We start from the raw sequence: 14,086 nt of genomic DNA, 5'->3' as shown, positions 1-14,086 counted from the left end.
TAATCAATCAAATTACGAAAGAAATAATTGTAGATGGGCTTATAGATTCATGATAAGTCGGGAAGGAGCTGGGTTGAATCGTGTGGTGAATCAATACAATAATGTAAAAGAGAATGGAGGTCGTCATCAAAGAGACGCGATTTTGGCGTTCCTTGTGAAGGGAAATTTCGCACTAATTCTACACGTGATGAGATCAAAAGCAGATAGCTTTCGCGATTCATTCAATGACCACAGTATTAACGCGGGAAAGAAAACAGCTTAAACGGTCATCAAAACAACGAGTGAATACGGTCGCGCAAGTCTTTAAGTTGTATTCTGAAGATTTATACTAGCGCATGGGTCGGTGTTATAAGAGGTAGCCGGGCTTTGCGCCTGGGTTGTGAAGGATACAGGAGATCAATAGAGGCAATTACAATCAAGCCGTCGACATCATGGCGCAACCACAGCAACAGCAACCACCATACCCTATGCCTCAGAGGCCTTTCTCTCCCCCGCAGCCAGTTAATTCACCTTCAACGCAAACTCAACAACAGTTCGCGTTTCCACCCCACAAGCGACAAAGAATGTCTCCCAATCCGCCTTCTCAACCAGGTTCGCCATATGTCACATCGCCATATGCTGCTTCTGGTCAGAATTCAGCTTCGCCTTCGCCGCATTTCTCGACTGTGCAAATCCCTCAGGGTGCTTATACCACGCCATATTCGAATGGATCGAATGCGCAACCATCTCCGTTGAATCTACCCCAAACTCCGATGGCTCTTCCACCTCATGCGCAACCAAGCCCATTGAGCTTCCCAAATCAAGTTCAGCATCATCATCAAGGAAATATGGCGTCAGCTCATTTCAACAACTTCAATTTGCAGATGCCACAACAGCACCATCCTGGCGGAGTTATGGGCCCACCTTCGAGACCGGTCGATAAAAATAAGGTTGATGGTTTGGATCCATTGGATGTTTTGGGGGGAACTGGTGTTGATCTTGCAGAGGAGGAACAATACACATTTCAGCAGTATTCATCATCATTCAATGCTCAAGGCTCGAAGTCACACCCAGGAAATATTTCGGCAGGTCACAGTTTTACCCAATTTCCACCAGGGAACGAGGGATCTTTTTACGGCTCAGGTCCAGCTAATCAGCCAGGAGAGGCACCAAATGCTAAGTCACAAGAGGATTTTGAAAAGAAAGCTGCGGACAAAGCATGGCATGATGCGGCTCGCGATTTGGCAGTATCAAGGCAAAGAGAATTAAATAATCCGTTTTTAAATGTTGGCCACGTTCACAAAAGAATGGAGAAGATTGCACATGATAATGGTCTCGGTTTGAATACAGATTTAAATGGAAAAATGGGAACCATGAAACTACCTGAACATTTCCCTGACACGACTGTCAAAGTGCAGACTGCAGTGGGACCAGATGGAGCTATCACTGCAACGACAGGAGCCTTCATTCCATCTGATTCTTTACTTGTTGATCAGCTTGCGCTTATGTCTATCTCTACCAAGCATCGACTTCGTGGATTATTAGAGGACGGATTAAAGTTAGCTATCGGTCGACAGACAAGTTCTCATGCCCAAATCAGGGATGAATGGACAGATGTTGCTGTACCAGCGATAAAACCTAGTGTTGCTACTATTGTCAATGAAGGTGGTCCACGGAGTGGATGGGAGAGTGCTGTCAGCCCTCTCTCCAACCCTCTCAAACGTATGTATCATATTTTTCATTATTCTAATTCCGAGCTAACACACCCAAGGCCCTCTCTCAGCTGCAGGTAGATTGCCTACCCCAGTATCAGATAGTGCGAAGGCCCAAACTAAGTCTTTTGCGAATGATGTTGCATTGACACTTCGGAAGTGTGCTACTAAGGAGCAAGAAGCTGAAGAGGCTAGACTACGAAGACGTAAGGCTCGTGAGTCTGGTGATGGATCTCGCGCTGGTTCAATAAATCCGGGCACCCCAGGTTCTATGGCTCCAGATGTTCTTGACAAGCCACCTACCAAGAAAGAAATGAAGAAGAAAGCAGAGGCCAAAACCAGCGAGGCAGCAAGTCACGCAGCAGCCAATGTAACCACTACACAATTTTTGGGTGGTGGAAAAAGTATGTTCGGAAAGAAGAAACAATATAGTTGGATGACTGCTGGAGGATCCAGTAGTGGTACAAGTACGCCAGGTAAAATCATGACCCAAGGTCTTGGCTCTTCTGGTGCAAGCCCAGTTGCGAATCCGGGACCCGAAAAATTGACTACCGATGGAGTGCGAAGGTTAGGCACTTGGCGAGAAGATGGTGGTAAGGGACGGAATATCCAGCTCCGAGATTGGATCATGGTTCTCGAGGATGATGGTAGGGAGAAGAAGGCACTACAAAAAGCATACGCTCAAGTGGATGATGATCGGAATGCGTAAGGGAGAAAGGGAGGAAGAAAGAAATATTGGTTTCATGGATAGGGCAATTGCAGAATAATATTTTTGCATGGCGTTGCATGGATCACCAGGCGTTTTTTTCAGTGTCTCCTCAGAAGGGAGGATGGGCACGCTGCTTCGATCTCATTGGGGATTCTCTGAATGATTTACATTACATACTATATGGCTGTGTGGGGGCGAGAAACTTTGCATACTTCGTCTTACCATTGGGTTTGATTTGTGAATCGAGACTTTTTTGATCCATGGGATGATATTTTTTGACGCAATGCGATAGGTGATTAGGTAGCAACCGAGTATCTCGTATCATTCCAAGGTTACCTATGTTATTTGGTTTTCGTGGGGCGATGGATGGAAAGATCGCAGTGATTATATATAGATAGCACTATCTGATATATCCGTAGTAATTGTATTTCGATATACCTACCTGCGTATCTAATATATCGAGGTAAATCTAAATATCTGGACGGCTTAAGATACCTACGAGTAAATACTCTGTATCTACGTAGCTACTAGGAGCTGCTTCACCTTACTTACTCTTGCTTGCCTTACCCCGCGGCCTAATCTACTAACCTAACCCAGAATAAAACACATGTACCCATGTATGTATAGGTATGTATAGGTATGTAACAAAGCACCTGCGAGTACATTGTATATTGTAGGAGACGAGAGAGAGAGAGAGAGAGAGAGTGTGTTTTTTGGTATTTGCCTTGGTCCGGTTGTTTCTTGGGGTGGAATGGTGGTGATGGAATGGAGATGGAGGGGTAGTGAAAGGGAAGTGGAGAATGATATGATGAGGGACTGACTGACTGGGTGGTTTATAAGTGACTGGGTGAGTAAATTGAACTTACGTGGGAGATTTTACTTTTACTTTTGCTTTTGCTTTTGTTTGGAGCTCAAGAGGGGGTTGAGGATACCTACCTAGTGCTAGGTAGGTAGTGAATTGCCTTTTTGGGACGATTGTGGATACCTAGGTAGATGGATGATGGATGGATGGGCTAGTAGTGGGGTGAGTTTAGCTGTCGGGGATTTTCGTAGTGAGTGGTAAGTAGTAGGTGGTTTTGATGGTTGGTGGTTTTGATAGTTGGTGGTTTTAATAGTTGGTGGTTTTAGTAGGTGGTTTTGGTGGCTAGTGATGAAAGGAAAGGAAATGGAATGGATGATGGGTAGATAGTAGATGGCAGGTAGATGAATGGATAAATAAATGAGATCATCCTTACTACCACTACCTACCTAGTGAGAAGTAATAAATAAGGAATGAGAATGAAACGGAGATGAAGGTAGAAATCACCATGGTTTTTAACATGTGTGATTACCTACTCGATATCCATTTTCGTGTAGTAAAGCTGTACCGTAGATTTATGCACTTTCCCATTCGGAGCCGAGGATATTTCGTGCATTGCATTGTATTCGTGGGATGGGATTGGATGGGGTTGATATAGATACCTAGTAGATACCTAGGTAGGCAGGTATCTTTTTGAATGTTGTAGAGATGAGAGTATAGAGGGTATAGAAATGCGTCGGTGTATGGATTGTGGTTTGGTACTGTTTTTATATTGCATGTATATGAGTATGTATATGAGTTCCTCTGTGCTAGATATACTTATGAGGAGTCGAATTCCTCTCCCTGCCAAGTATTGTCGATAAAGTATGATATATACCTAACAAATCAAACTTTGCATCTTCATGATCGGATGGGAGTGCCATGTATTGAATTAGCATGCAAATGGCAGCATAACATAACATTCCGAAAACAAGCAATCAACCACCACGATCGGGAAAAGTCGTAACCCTTCTAGAATTGGGGAGGAACTCGGTATTTATTGTCTTGTACCTTGTTGGGCCTGAAATTTCACAACGTGGGAACCAATCAGATGAATGGAAATTTGGATTTTTATGGAGAGAATTGGGAAAGTGGTAAACATGTTATTACCTAGTAGTTAGCTTGGTGGGAAAAGAGGAGAGTGGAGTGGATGCATCATGGATGCCATTCGGTCGGTATATAGATAGATAGGTGTGTACTCGTACCTACATCTCCATGCACTTGAGATCTTTCTTCCCCGGATTTATTCAACGGTCGACTTTACATTCACGTTTACATTTATTCTCACATTTACCTTTACTTCTACCTTTTCCTCTGACAATCTTGAACTTTGAATTTTGAACTTGAACTTTGTATTTATGAGTGAAAGTTTGAGTTTATACTTTATCTACCTGTCTTGATATCTGATTATTGTCCTCGGATGGGATTGAATAAAATTTGATTGTGTTGATTTGATTGATTGATTGATTGATTGATTGATTTCATTGATTGATCATAAATTGAATCCATTTGAGCCTGGCTTACGACAAACGCAACTCCTGGATCCGGTCTTGCTAAATCATCCATTCTTTACCCACAGAATACGAAACCCAAAACATCCGACAAGGTGACGCATATACCTAACGACATTTCTAACGAAGAAGAGAAAAGCAGATCGCTTCTTTACCTACACTACTATTTGAGATTCGTCTCATCAAGATAGTAACACTACATAAGACATCCCAAAGTCGAAACGAATCAACATGAATTGTCCTTCGAGAACAGATGAGCCGTTGGAAGGCGATGGATATAATCAGAATCCAAACGCCTTGGCAAATGATCTTACCACCCGAGAAGATTTGAACGGTCGAGCAAACGGGAGAGCATTGAGGAGAAGTTTGGAGGATGAAGGCGTAGAGTCAATTCATGATCTAGTGGAGGATACTGGAGATGGGAAGGCGACGGGGAGTGCGAAGGGTGTTGGAGGGGGGGCTGGGGGTGATAGGGGCGGTGGGGATGGAGGGAGAGGCGGTGGAGATGGGAAGAGTGGTCACGTGGTTGAACCTTCTGTTGAAACTCTTGATATTAGAGATCAATCGAGAGGTAGAAGGGGAGCGGGCTATGGAAGAAGTTGTCTCCATATCTCGAAAGAACAACTCGTGAAAATGAAGCAGGTCATGGTCAAGTTTGCAAAATTCGTGGGTCCGGGCTTCATGGTACGTAATTTGCCACCTCTCCACCAATGTCAAAATCAAATTCACAATGTCAAAAATTGGACTTCATTTATATTAATACATGGTTTCTTATAGGTTGCGGTGGCATATATTGATCCGGGAAATTATGCGACGGATGTTGCTGCAGGTGCAACTTATCGATTTAAGTTGTTGTTTATTGTGTTGATGTCAAACATCTTTGCCATCTTTTTGCAAAGTCTTTGTATCAAGTTGGGTACCGTCAGTGGATTGAATCTGGCGGAAGCTTGTAGAGCTTTCTTGCCAAAATGGATGAATTATGCCTTGTATATTTTGGCTGAGGGTGCAGTATGAAAATTTCTCCCCTTTTTGCATCTTCGATTTGACTAACCAATGATAGATTATCGCTACAGATATTGCAGAGGTGATTGGTACAGCTATTGCTATCAATCTTTTGATACCTCAAATACCCTTGGTTGCTGGCTGTGCCTTGTCGATTCTTGATGTTTTGATTCTTCTCGTATTTTATCCTGGAAATGGTGAAATGAAGAGATTGAGATATTTTGAAATATTTGTGGCGGCATTGGTCTTGGGTGTTGTTGTTTGCTTTTGCATCCAATTGTCACTCATCAAGGATACTTCGGTAGGGGAAGTTTTCAAGGGATACTTGCCTTCCAAAGCAATTGTAGAACAAAAGGGGTAGGTCCTTGTTATTCCACTCATCTAAACTTCTACTAACGCTTTTCAGACTCTACCAAGCATGTGGTATTTTAGGAGCAACTGTCATGCCTCACAGTCTCTATCTAGGAAGTGGCATTGTCCAACCACGACTCCTCGCTTATGACAAGGACAATAATATCGTCAAGAAAGATTTCGATCTAGGTACCAAGGAACCATACTACCCCTCTCTTCCTGCCATCAAATTTTGTCTCAAATACTCCTACGCCGAACTAGCAATTTGTCTCTTCACTTTCGCCCTCTTTGTCAATTCCGCGATTCTCATCGTAGCCGGCTCAGCTCTCTATAACAACCCTGCTGCTCCAGAGGCTGATCTTTTCGGAATTTATGATTTACTCGTGTCGAGTATCTCGAAAGGTGCTGGAACCATTTTTGCTCTCGCTCTATTATTATCGGGTACGAGTGCTGGCATTGTTTGTACCATTGCCGGTCAAATGGTTTCAGAAGGTGCATTGAATTGGACTATTAGACCTTGGTTACGACGTCTTGTAACGAGAAGTCTGAGTATCACGCCTAGTATCATCATTGCCGGAGCTGTTGGTCGTGAAGGTCTATCAGCTGCTTTGAACGCTAGTCAAGTAGCTCTTAGTATTGTTCTTCCATTTGTTACGGCACCACTCATCTATTTCACTTGTCGTAATAGATATATGACGGTGAGATGCCACGGGAGACGAGCTGCTTTCGGAAATGATAATGAGAATGTGAGGGGAGATGGCGATGGCGATGCAACGTTGGAGACTGAAAGTGTGTATGAACATGAAGGCGCAGGTTTGGGGGTTGAAACGGGCGAGGGAACGAAAATGAGAAATCATTGGATTACGGCCGCGGTGGCGGGAGTTATTTGGACAATTATGGCGGCGATGAATGTGGCTAATTTGGTTTTACTTGGGAAGGGTGATGGGGTTTGAGATGTGTTGGGTTGGGTTTTGTGAGGGGTGGGGGGAGGGAGGTGAAAATGGTGGTTTGTGGTTGAGTGTGGTTGAGTGTGGTGGAAAATGGTTTTGTGAAAACGAGGGAAAGGAAATGAGATAAAGAATTATAGATGGCTGGATGATGACGATTATGATGAAGAGCAGAAGAGTGCAAAGAATTATTGCTACCTACTTTGTTTTGGAGTAATGGCATCATCACTACAGTATTTAGGTACGCAATTAGTTGGCTATCTATACCTGGCAAATGTGCTTGAATAAAACTACGAAGTTTTCATGGAACTTTGGGCTTTGAAAGTTTGAAGTGTTGAAGTGTTGAAGTGTTGAAGTGTTGAAGTGTTGAAGTGTTGAAGTGTTGAAGTGTTGAAGTGTTGAAGTATGTAAAAGGGTTTAGTATATATTATATTGTGTGCTATATATTGTATATTGGATATTATAGATAAGATTTCAATATTCTGATATTATCATTGATATATTGTATATTGTAAAATGTATTCCGTGTACTGTGTTTGGTATATTCTACGAGATCTAAATTGATGGCTCGAAGGAGGGGTTGCTTGGAAGTTGGGAGGGAGAGTGGGGAGGAAGGGGGATTAAAGAGGAGGATTAAAGAGGAGGATTAAAGAGGAGGATTAAAGAGGAGGATTAAAGAGGAGGATTAAAGAGGAGGATTAAAGAGGAGGATTAAAGAGGAGGATTAAAGAGGAGGATTAAAGAGAAGAGGGATTGGGAGGGGATGAGGGAGAATGAGGAGGGAGGGAATGGTTGGTTATTAAGTGGGGTGTGGTGGTTTGTGATGGTTTGTGATGGTTTGTGATGGTTTTGAAGTTGAGATTGAGAATTGAGATTGAGATTGAGATTGAGATTGTTGGTTTGAAGTTGGAGGGATGGTGGGAGGGATGAGGGTGATTTCTGAGTGGTTTATCGGGTGGGATAGTTAGGATGGTTCGGATAGGTTGTGAGGGATGAGTTTGTGATGGACGAGTTTGAGTTCGAATGAGGTTGTTAGTTTGAATCTGAAAGGCTGGAAAGTATGAAGGTAAGGAAGCCATTTGAGATAGATAAAATAGTTCGAAATTGTTCCCGACAGTTTGTAAGAGTAGAGTTTGAGTGGGAATGGGATTGTTGCTTTGAGTTTGGAATGCTGAGCAGCTAAATGCTTGGGTATGAGTAAGTTATTGATGATCTTTTGTTTGGAGGTTTAAGAATTGAGTTTGAGGATTTTAAATTCGAGTTCAATGTCTGGGGTGAAGATGTCTTCTATTATCAGGGTTCGGGATCTTTTAATCTGAGTTCAGATATGCAATAGGAAGATAAGATAAAGGTTGGATGATTGTGAGTTATGGGGAGAAAGATGAAATGTTTACAGAATGGTTGGAATATGGATTGGGAAAGTCTGATTGTGCTGTTATTTGAGACTGAGGACTTTGGATAACCTCAAAAGTTAACACGGTCGTCCTAGTCATATGTCAGGTGTGTTATTATCAGAACCTGCTCATTGTCACACCATACGGGTAGCTTCCCAGGGTAGGTTTCACAAGTTAAGTCTACATGGCCAAAGAAAAGCATCACACACAAGGAAGGTGCACTCCATGACGAAATGTTGGGACGTCAACATCGATTGCCTTTTTAGAATTGAATGTCAAATCTTTCTATATGCATTCAAAACAAGAAATATACGAAGGCACTTTTAGGCGTCTAATCGATGAATCTCAAGAATTCTGTTGTGATGAAGTCATAACTTCATGTAATCATCTGGGGTTCAAATGAAAGTGTCCTTGGAAGGGATTTGATTTTAACATGCTAGACAACTCAGTCGGTGAATGGAAACGGGAGAGGATATTCGTATGTTGGAAGTTGGCATGAGGCAGCGACTTTGAAAGGGAGTGTCGAACAAAATTGGTCGAATCACAAGTGTCGAGGCTGCACAGGACCAATAACCTAGCATGTATTTACTGGGTATGTATGCACTCTGCTTGCTAATGATTGTGTTGACTACCCCTTCGCTCTCTGAATCAACATCACTCAAAACAACTTCACGATCTGCGGCAGTAGTTTAATGGTCTGCATTAATTCTGGCAGCCCAAATTAGCCTCCAATCTCGAAAAGCAGCTTCATCATGGATTCAAAACGCGTATTCTTCAGGGGCCTGCGAAGCAAACCAAAGGAAGGACAAGCTAATGACTCGATTGGCAATGGCGAGCCTGCTCCAAAGGTGGTATGCAGTGTTCTTTCAACACAATCTTGCTGTACTAATTTGATCTACAGGAAACTCCCAAAGGAGCCGTCGCTGATTTGATATCCGCAACATCAGGGAGTACTATGCAGCATCTGTATCATCTTGATCCACAAAAAATAAACCCAAAATCTGGAAAAACATTTTGGGGTCGGGCGTACGCGTCTTTGTCGGAGAGTAGTCCTGATCTATTGAAGACATACGAAAAATTGCTTCTCAATACCAATATTAATAATCTGGACACACAAGGACTGAACAAACAAGAACAAATGGCGGCCATGGTTCAAAGCAGAGTGGACATAATGGAATCAAAGCAATGGACCATCGAGTTCTCCGAAAGTCACTCAAAGTCAAGGATCAGGTGAAAGGAATCATGGAAGCTTTTCAGAAGGTCAAAGAATTGGGGACAGCTCTTGCGAGTATTGATCCAATAATTTTCGGTTCGCCTTGGACTGGTGTATCCCTTTTACTTACTGTAAGCTGGTGGTTTATCAACACTTATGACAGCAAATGCCATCTTCGTCGTTGCATTCTAGGTTTGCATCATGCAGTGACCTGAGCTTTCAGGTGTTCATGTTACAAAGACGAACATACTTAGAGTGTTTCAGATACTCATAAGAAGCGAAGTTGCATCTTAAATACTAACCAAGGAATTTTCTTTCGGTCTACTCTGATTGTTTGGTTGGTCGCTGACGATAGAATTAAGCTCGTTTTAAGTGATTTCAAACAAAACGAAACACTTCTTGATGGGTTGGAAACGATAGCAGATATCAGAGCTCGATACGCCGTAATAGAGAGTAATTATCTGAAAACTGCCGTCACAGGAGATCTCGGTATACAACTTGAGTCGAGGGTCGTTAAGATCTATGCTTGTATTCTCAAGTACCAAGCGAAAGCAGCATACCACCTTTCTAAGTCTACCCCGATTAGGTTTATGCGCAATTTACCCAAGTTGGATGCTTGTGAGTTCAATTCACCTTTTGAAGAAACAAAAAGTGTCTGCCCCTTGGAGATCTAGCAAAGTCGTTACGGACGTGTGCTTGCATTTCAGACTAGATTCAATCTGCTAACTGCTTTGATCACCAGGGAGCAAACTTTTGACCGAAGTCACTTAGGAAGACGAAAAGTACTACAAATGGGCCAGTCTTCAGGATTCAAGACTATTACGAGAGATACATGATCGCATGTCCATTCAGCCCTCAACAATAACCCCTCCTTACTTCGAGGTTCCTACAGATCGCAAGATCCCTCATTTTAAAGGCCGACGAGAGATATTAAAAAGGATTGAAGACGCGCATCTAAGAAACTCTTCTTCAGAAGCAAACATGGTTGTTTTGCGCGGCATAGGAGGACAAGGTAAGACACAAATCGCGCTCAAATACTGCCATATATGGAGAAGCAAATTTGAGGCTGTGCTCTGGGTCGATGCGAGCTCTGAGAACTCAGTTATCCGAAGTTTTGAAACAATCTACGCTAAGATCAAGGGACCTGGAAATGACTGTGGTAGTGGTGACACGAAACTAGATTTCGTCAAAGATACCATCCGCACGTGGAATTTCAGGTGGCTGATTACTTTTGACAATTACGTTACGCCTGAAACATTTTCTCTTGAAAAATACATACCGCATAGTATTCAAGGATCAGTTTTGGTGACTACAAGGCACAAGGATATCGACGCCCTGGTGGAAAACACCGCCGCAGCCATTGAACTGTTTGGTCTGCCCGACAAAGAAGCTCTGCAGCTCTTATATCAACAGAGCGGCACAGAAGAAAATTAATTCAATGAAAAGAATGGATGGAGTATTGTAAAGAGGCTTGGATATCACGCACTCGCCATTACTCAAGCTGGGGCATATATCAAAAATTTGAAGCTGGATTTTCAGCCTTTGAATCTCATTACTCTCGACGCCGGGCAGATATTTTGAAATACAGCATTCCTATGAACAAATACACCAAGCTTTTGAGTGAATTTTAAAAAGAAACGGCCCTCAATGTGTTTACCACCTGGGAATTGTCTTTTGATGAACTCAAAGCTCAGCCTAAACGGACAGATCTCGAGGAACTCCTGACAATTCTTGCATTTTTTGATCCTCTTGATATCTCTGAGGAGCTTTTCTTCAGGTATCTGATTTATCAACTTCCCTGGAGTTATAAATATCCAGGGTTTGCCTTCTGCCAGAGAGAAGCGGGTGTATGGAATAGAGATGCATTTGCCGATGCATTGCAAATTTTAGAGAGGCTGTCTCTCATACAAAGCTTTCATGCTTCTACCAATGGCAAATACCATGTATCTGTTCATCCTCTGGTCAAGGATTGGATTCGACTTCGAACCAAAGAAGCACTCTGTGAGGAGTACACCGTATTGGCAGCTGAAATGATTGCCGCTCTGGCAGAGATACATTTCCCGGAAGTGACGAATTTCCCGGAAGTGGTTTTCGTTTTCCTCTATGCGCATGAGAGAACATCGGATATATTACTACACCAGATGTCGTCGAAGGTTCATATGATGAGTCTCCGAATAAGCAATACTAGTATGAAAGTTTTTACTTTAGTGAATTGATCTTCTGCAAAATTCTTCATTCGATGCATTTTTCTAAGAGAGCAAAAGCCATAGGTGGACGCTAGTTTGAGCGACAAAAGAAATTCCACTGGGAAAACACTTGGCTGAGTTCGTTCTCTCTCAAGGAGGAAATACAGGACGTTTTGAGTATTCTAGGCATGACGGAAGAAGCATTGTCAATCTCTGAACAGCTTCACACACTACACTTGAGAATTTATGGAGAAAAAAATGAGAGAACTATTCATAGTATGGATTTACTTAGTCGAGGACTCAAAGAATCTGGCGAGCTTGTAAGTTACTGCTTTTTATGTTAATCTTTAACAAGATGCGGTGTATGTGGTAGCAACGCTTGAACTAAGGGTTCAAATCCTATTTTTCAATTCCCTCAAGGCATCAGAATATCCTTTCCTCTGAATCAAGATGAAAACCGGCTAAAAATACCTAATCATAGGGAAAAGCCTCGAAGCTACAGCGCAAAGTTTTTGAGTACAACAAAGAGAATAGACGCGATGATGCTCCCATATTCTTAAAATCTCTATTTGAAGTAACGAAAACACTCATCGAACTAGGCATTACGGAGGAAGCAGAACAATTGTATCGGGCGGCGATTGACCTGCAAGTGAAACTCCTAGGAGAAGCCCATGTTACGACCTTGAAAATCAAGATCGAGTTGGCAAAACTTCTGGAAAAAACGACCCAGACGGAAGAAGCAAATAAGCTGTTTACAGAAATCTTCAGCTTCGCAAGTACCTGGGGCTGTTTTAGATGGCGACAAGGAAGGGGATGCCAAAATTCTTGGTTTCATGGACGATCTGGGATCTAGACTTCAAAATCTCAACAGGTATGAAGATTCTCTGGCTTTAAGCCAACAAAGATTAAAGCTGGTAGAGCGATACCGTAGCGAAGACCTTTTTCAACTCCGCTCTGCAACGGTTTTGGTTGCCCTAAATCTTCAGCAGTTCAATAAATTTGATGAGGCTGAACAATTTTTCAAAAGAAATTGGCTATTGTGTACAGTGTAGGCAATAGTATTTCCCGTATTCCGTATACGGGTTAGTTTAGTGGTACGTATCGAATTTTTTCGAAATACGTATGTATATGGTACAGAATTCAATATCACTAAAAGTATTCAATATTATTTAGTTATTCAATACTATTAGCAATATACTGAAATACTGGAATCCAATATAAAATATACATTCCTATTCGTATTAGATGACAAGTTTCCATTCCTTATTTCAAACTGAATGGGAATCCCTTATTTCTAGCCTAATTTGGATAGGAATGTATATTTTATGGTGGATTCTAGTATTTCAGTATATTGCTAGTATTCTTTAGATATATAAATATATACGAGAGTAGTATAACCTCCTTTCTACACGTACTAGCTGCAATATCAATATGCTAATACACGCCACAGTTTCACTGCAGTATACTATTGCCTACACTGATTATGTACAGAAAATCTGAAGGGCAATGATCTTCTTTCACTCGATGCACAGCTAAGGTATGCCAGGATGTTGAGGTATCTTGCGAAAAAGGAGAAAGCGGAGGAACTGGCCAAAGATGCACTGCAAAGGTTGAAAGAATCGTGTGGGGAGGAAAGCATAGAGTTTCGGAGATGGAACGAGGACTGTGGGTCTAAATGGATAGAAAAAACTAATAAAGTTTTAAAAGACTTGGATGCTTATTATGAGCAGGTTCTTGGGAGCGCCGATGATGTTACGGATGAGGAGAGGTATGCGGCGTGGAGAGCCTGGAAGGTGAAGGTGGGCGAAGAAGTTGTGGATAGATTGGAGGAGAGTTATGAGACTAGTTAGGGATCGGATCATGGGGCAGGAAGATGAAGACGAAGACGCAAAGGAGAGATATGCGGCGTTGGGACCCTGGGGCAAGGAGACGATGAGAACAATTGATATGAGAAATGCTGGGATTAGTGAGGGGTCAGGACACGGATCAAAATCGGATTTGGTGGAGCAAAGATGAAATAGGGTACGTGTTAGGCAAGGTTTGTGTTATTCTCCAAAGAGAACAGAAGGAAGCGAAGGGTCACCGAGTACATAGGATGTAGATGCGTAAGGCATCTAAGGTTACGTAACTACGCCATAAAATTGTGATAATAGTACCATGATTTATAGTCCTATAGTATAATTTGAGCCAATCTTTTCACTCGTTGCATACTAGAATTGATTTATTTGCTTGGCGTGGCGCTGT

The 14,086-nt window shown here is 42.3% G+C and overlaps 4 protein-coding genes across 4 annotated transcripts; all 4 read left to right on the top strand.

Moving 5' to 3' along the window:
* Window positions 1-431: 431 nt before the first annotated feature.
* EAE97_000393 (uncharacterized protein) lies at window positions 432-2,400 on the top strand (the record flags this gene model as incomplete). The annotated part of the gene is made up of 2 exons (XM_038870903.1): window positions 432-1,701; window positions 1,751-2,400. 2 exons carry the CDS (start codon window positions 432-434, stop codon window positions 2,398-2,400), a joined length of 1,920 nt encoding a protein of 639 aa, XP_038738264.1.
* Window positions 2,401-4,980: 2,580 nt separating this feature from the next.
* EAE97_000392 (uncharacterized protein) lies at window positions 4,981-7,100 on the top strand (the record flags this gene model as incomplete). The annotated part of the gene is made up of 4 exons (XM_038870902.1): window positions 4,981-5,433; window positions 5,527-5,757; window positions 5,810-6,108; window positions 6,158-7,100. The coding sequence occupies 4 exons, from the start codon at window positions 4,981-4,983 to the stop codon at window positions 7,053-7,055; spliced, it is 1,881 nt and encodes a 626-aa protein (XP_038738263.1). The 3' UTR covers window positions 7,056-7,100.
* A 2,095-nt stretch (window positions 7,101-9,195) lies between these two features.
* EAE97_000391 (uncharacterized protein) lies at window positions 9,196-11,090 on the top strand (the record flags this gene model as incomplete). Its single annotated transcript, XM_038870901.1, has 5 exons — window positions 9,196-9,294; window positions 9,345-9,469; window positions 9,577-9,787; window positions 10,019-10,274; window positions 10,573-11,090. The coding sequence occupies 5 exons, from the start codon at window positions 9,196-9,198 to the stop codon at window positions 11,088-11,090; spliced, it is 1,209 nt and encodes a 402-aa protein (XP_038738262.1).
* A 1,030-nt stretch (window positions 11,091-12,120) lies between these two features.
* On the top strand, window positions 12,121-13,858 carry EAE97_000390 (uncharacterized protein; the record flags this gene model as incomplete). The annotated part of the gene is made up of 5 exons (XM_038870900.1): window positions 12,121-12,162; window positions 12,324-12,541; window positions 12,591-12,713; window positions 13,389-13,610; window positions 13,693-13,858. 5 exons carry the CDS (start codon window positions 12,121-12,123, stop codon window positions 13,856-13,858), a joined length of 771 nt encoding a protein of 256 aa, XP_038738261.1.
* Window positions 13,859-14,086: the final 228 nt, after the last annotated feature.

Source organism: Botrytis byssoidea, assembly GCF_014898295.1.
Source record: "Botrytis byssoidea strain MUCL 94 chromosome Unknown BBYS_001, whole genome shotgun sequence".
Lineage (NCBI taxonomy): Eukaryota > Fungi > Ascomycota > Leotiomycetes > Helotiales > Sclerotiniaceae > Botrytis > Botrytis byssoidea.
This window is presented reverse-complemented; position numbering and strand designations above follow the sequence as displayed.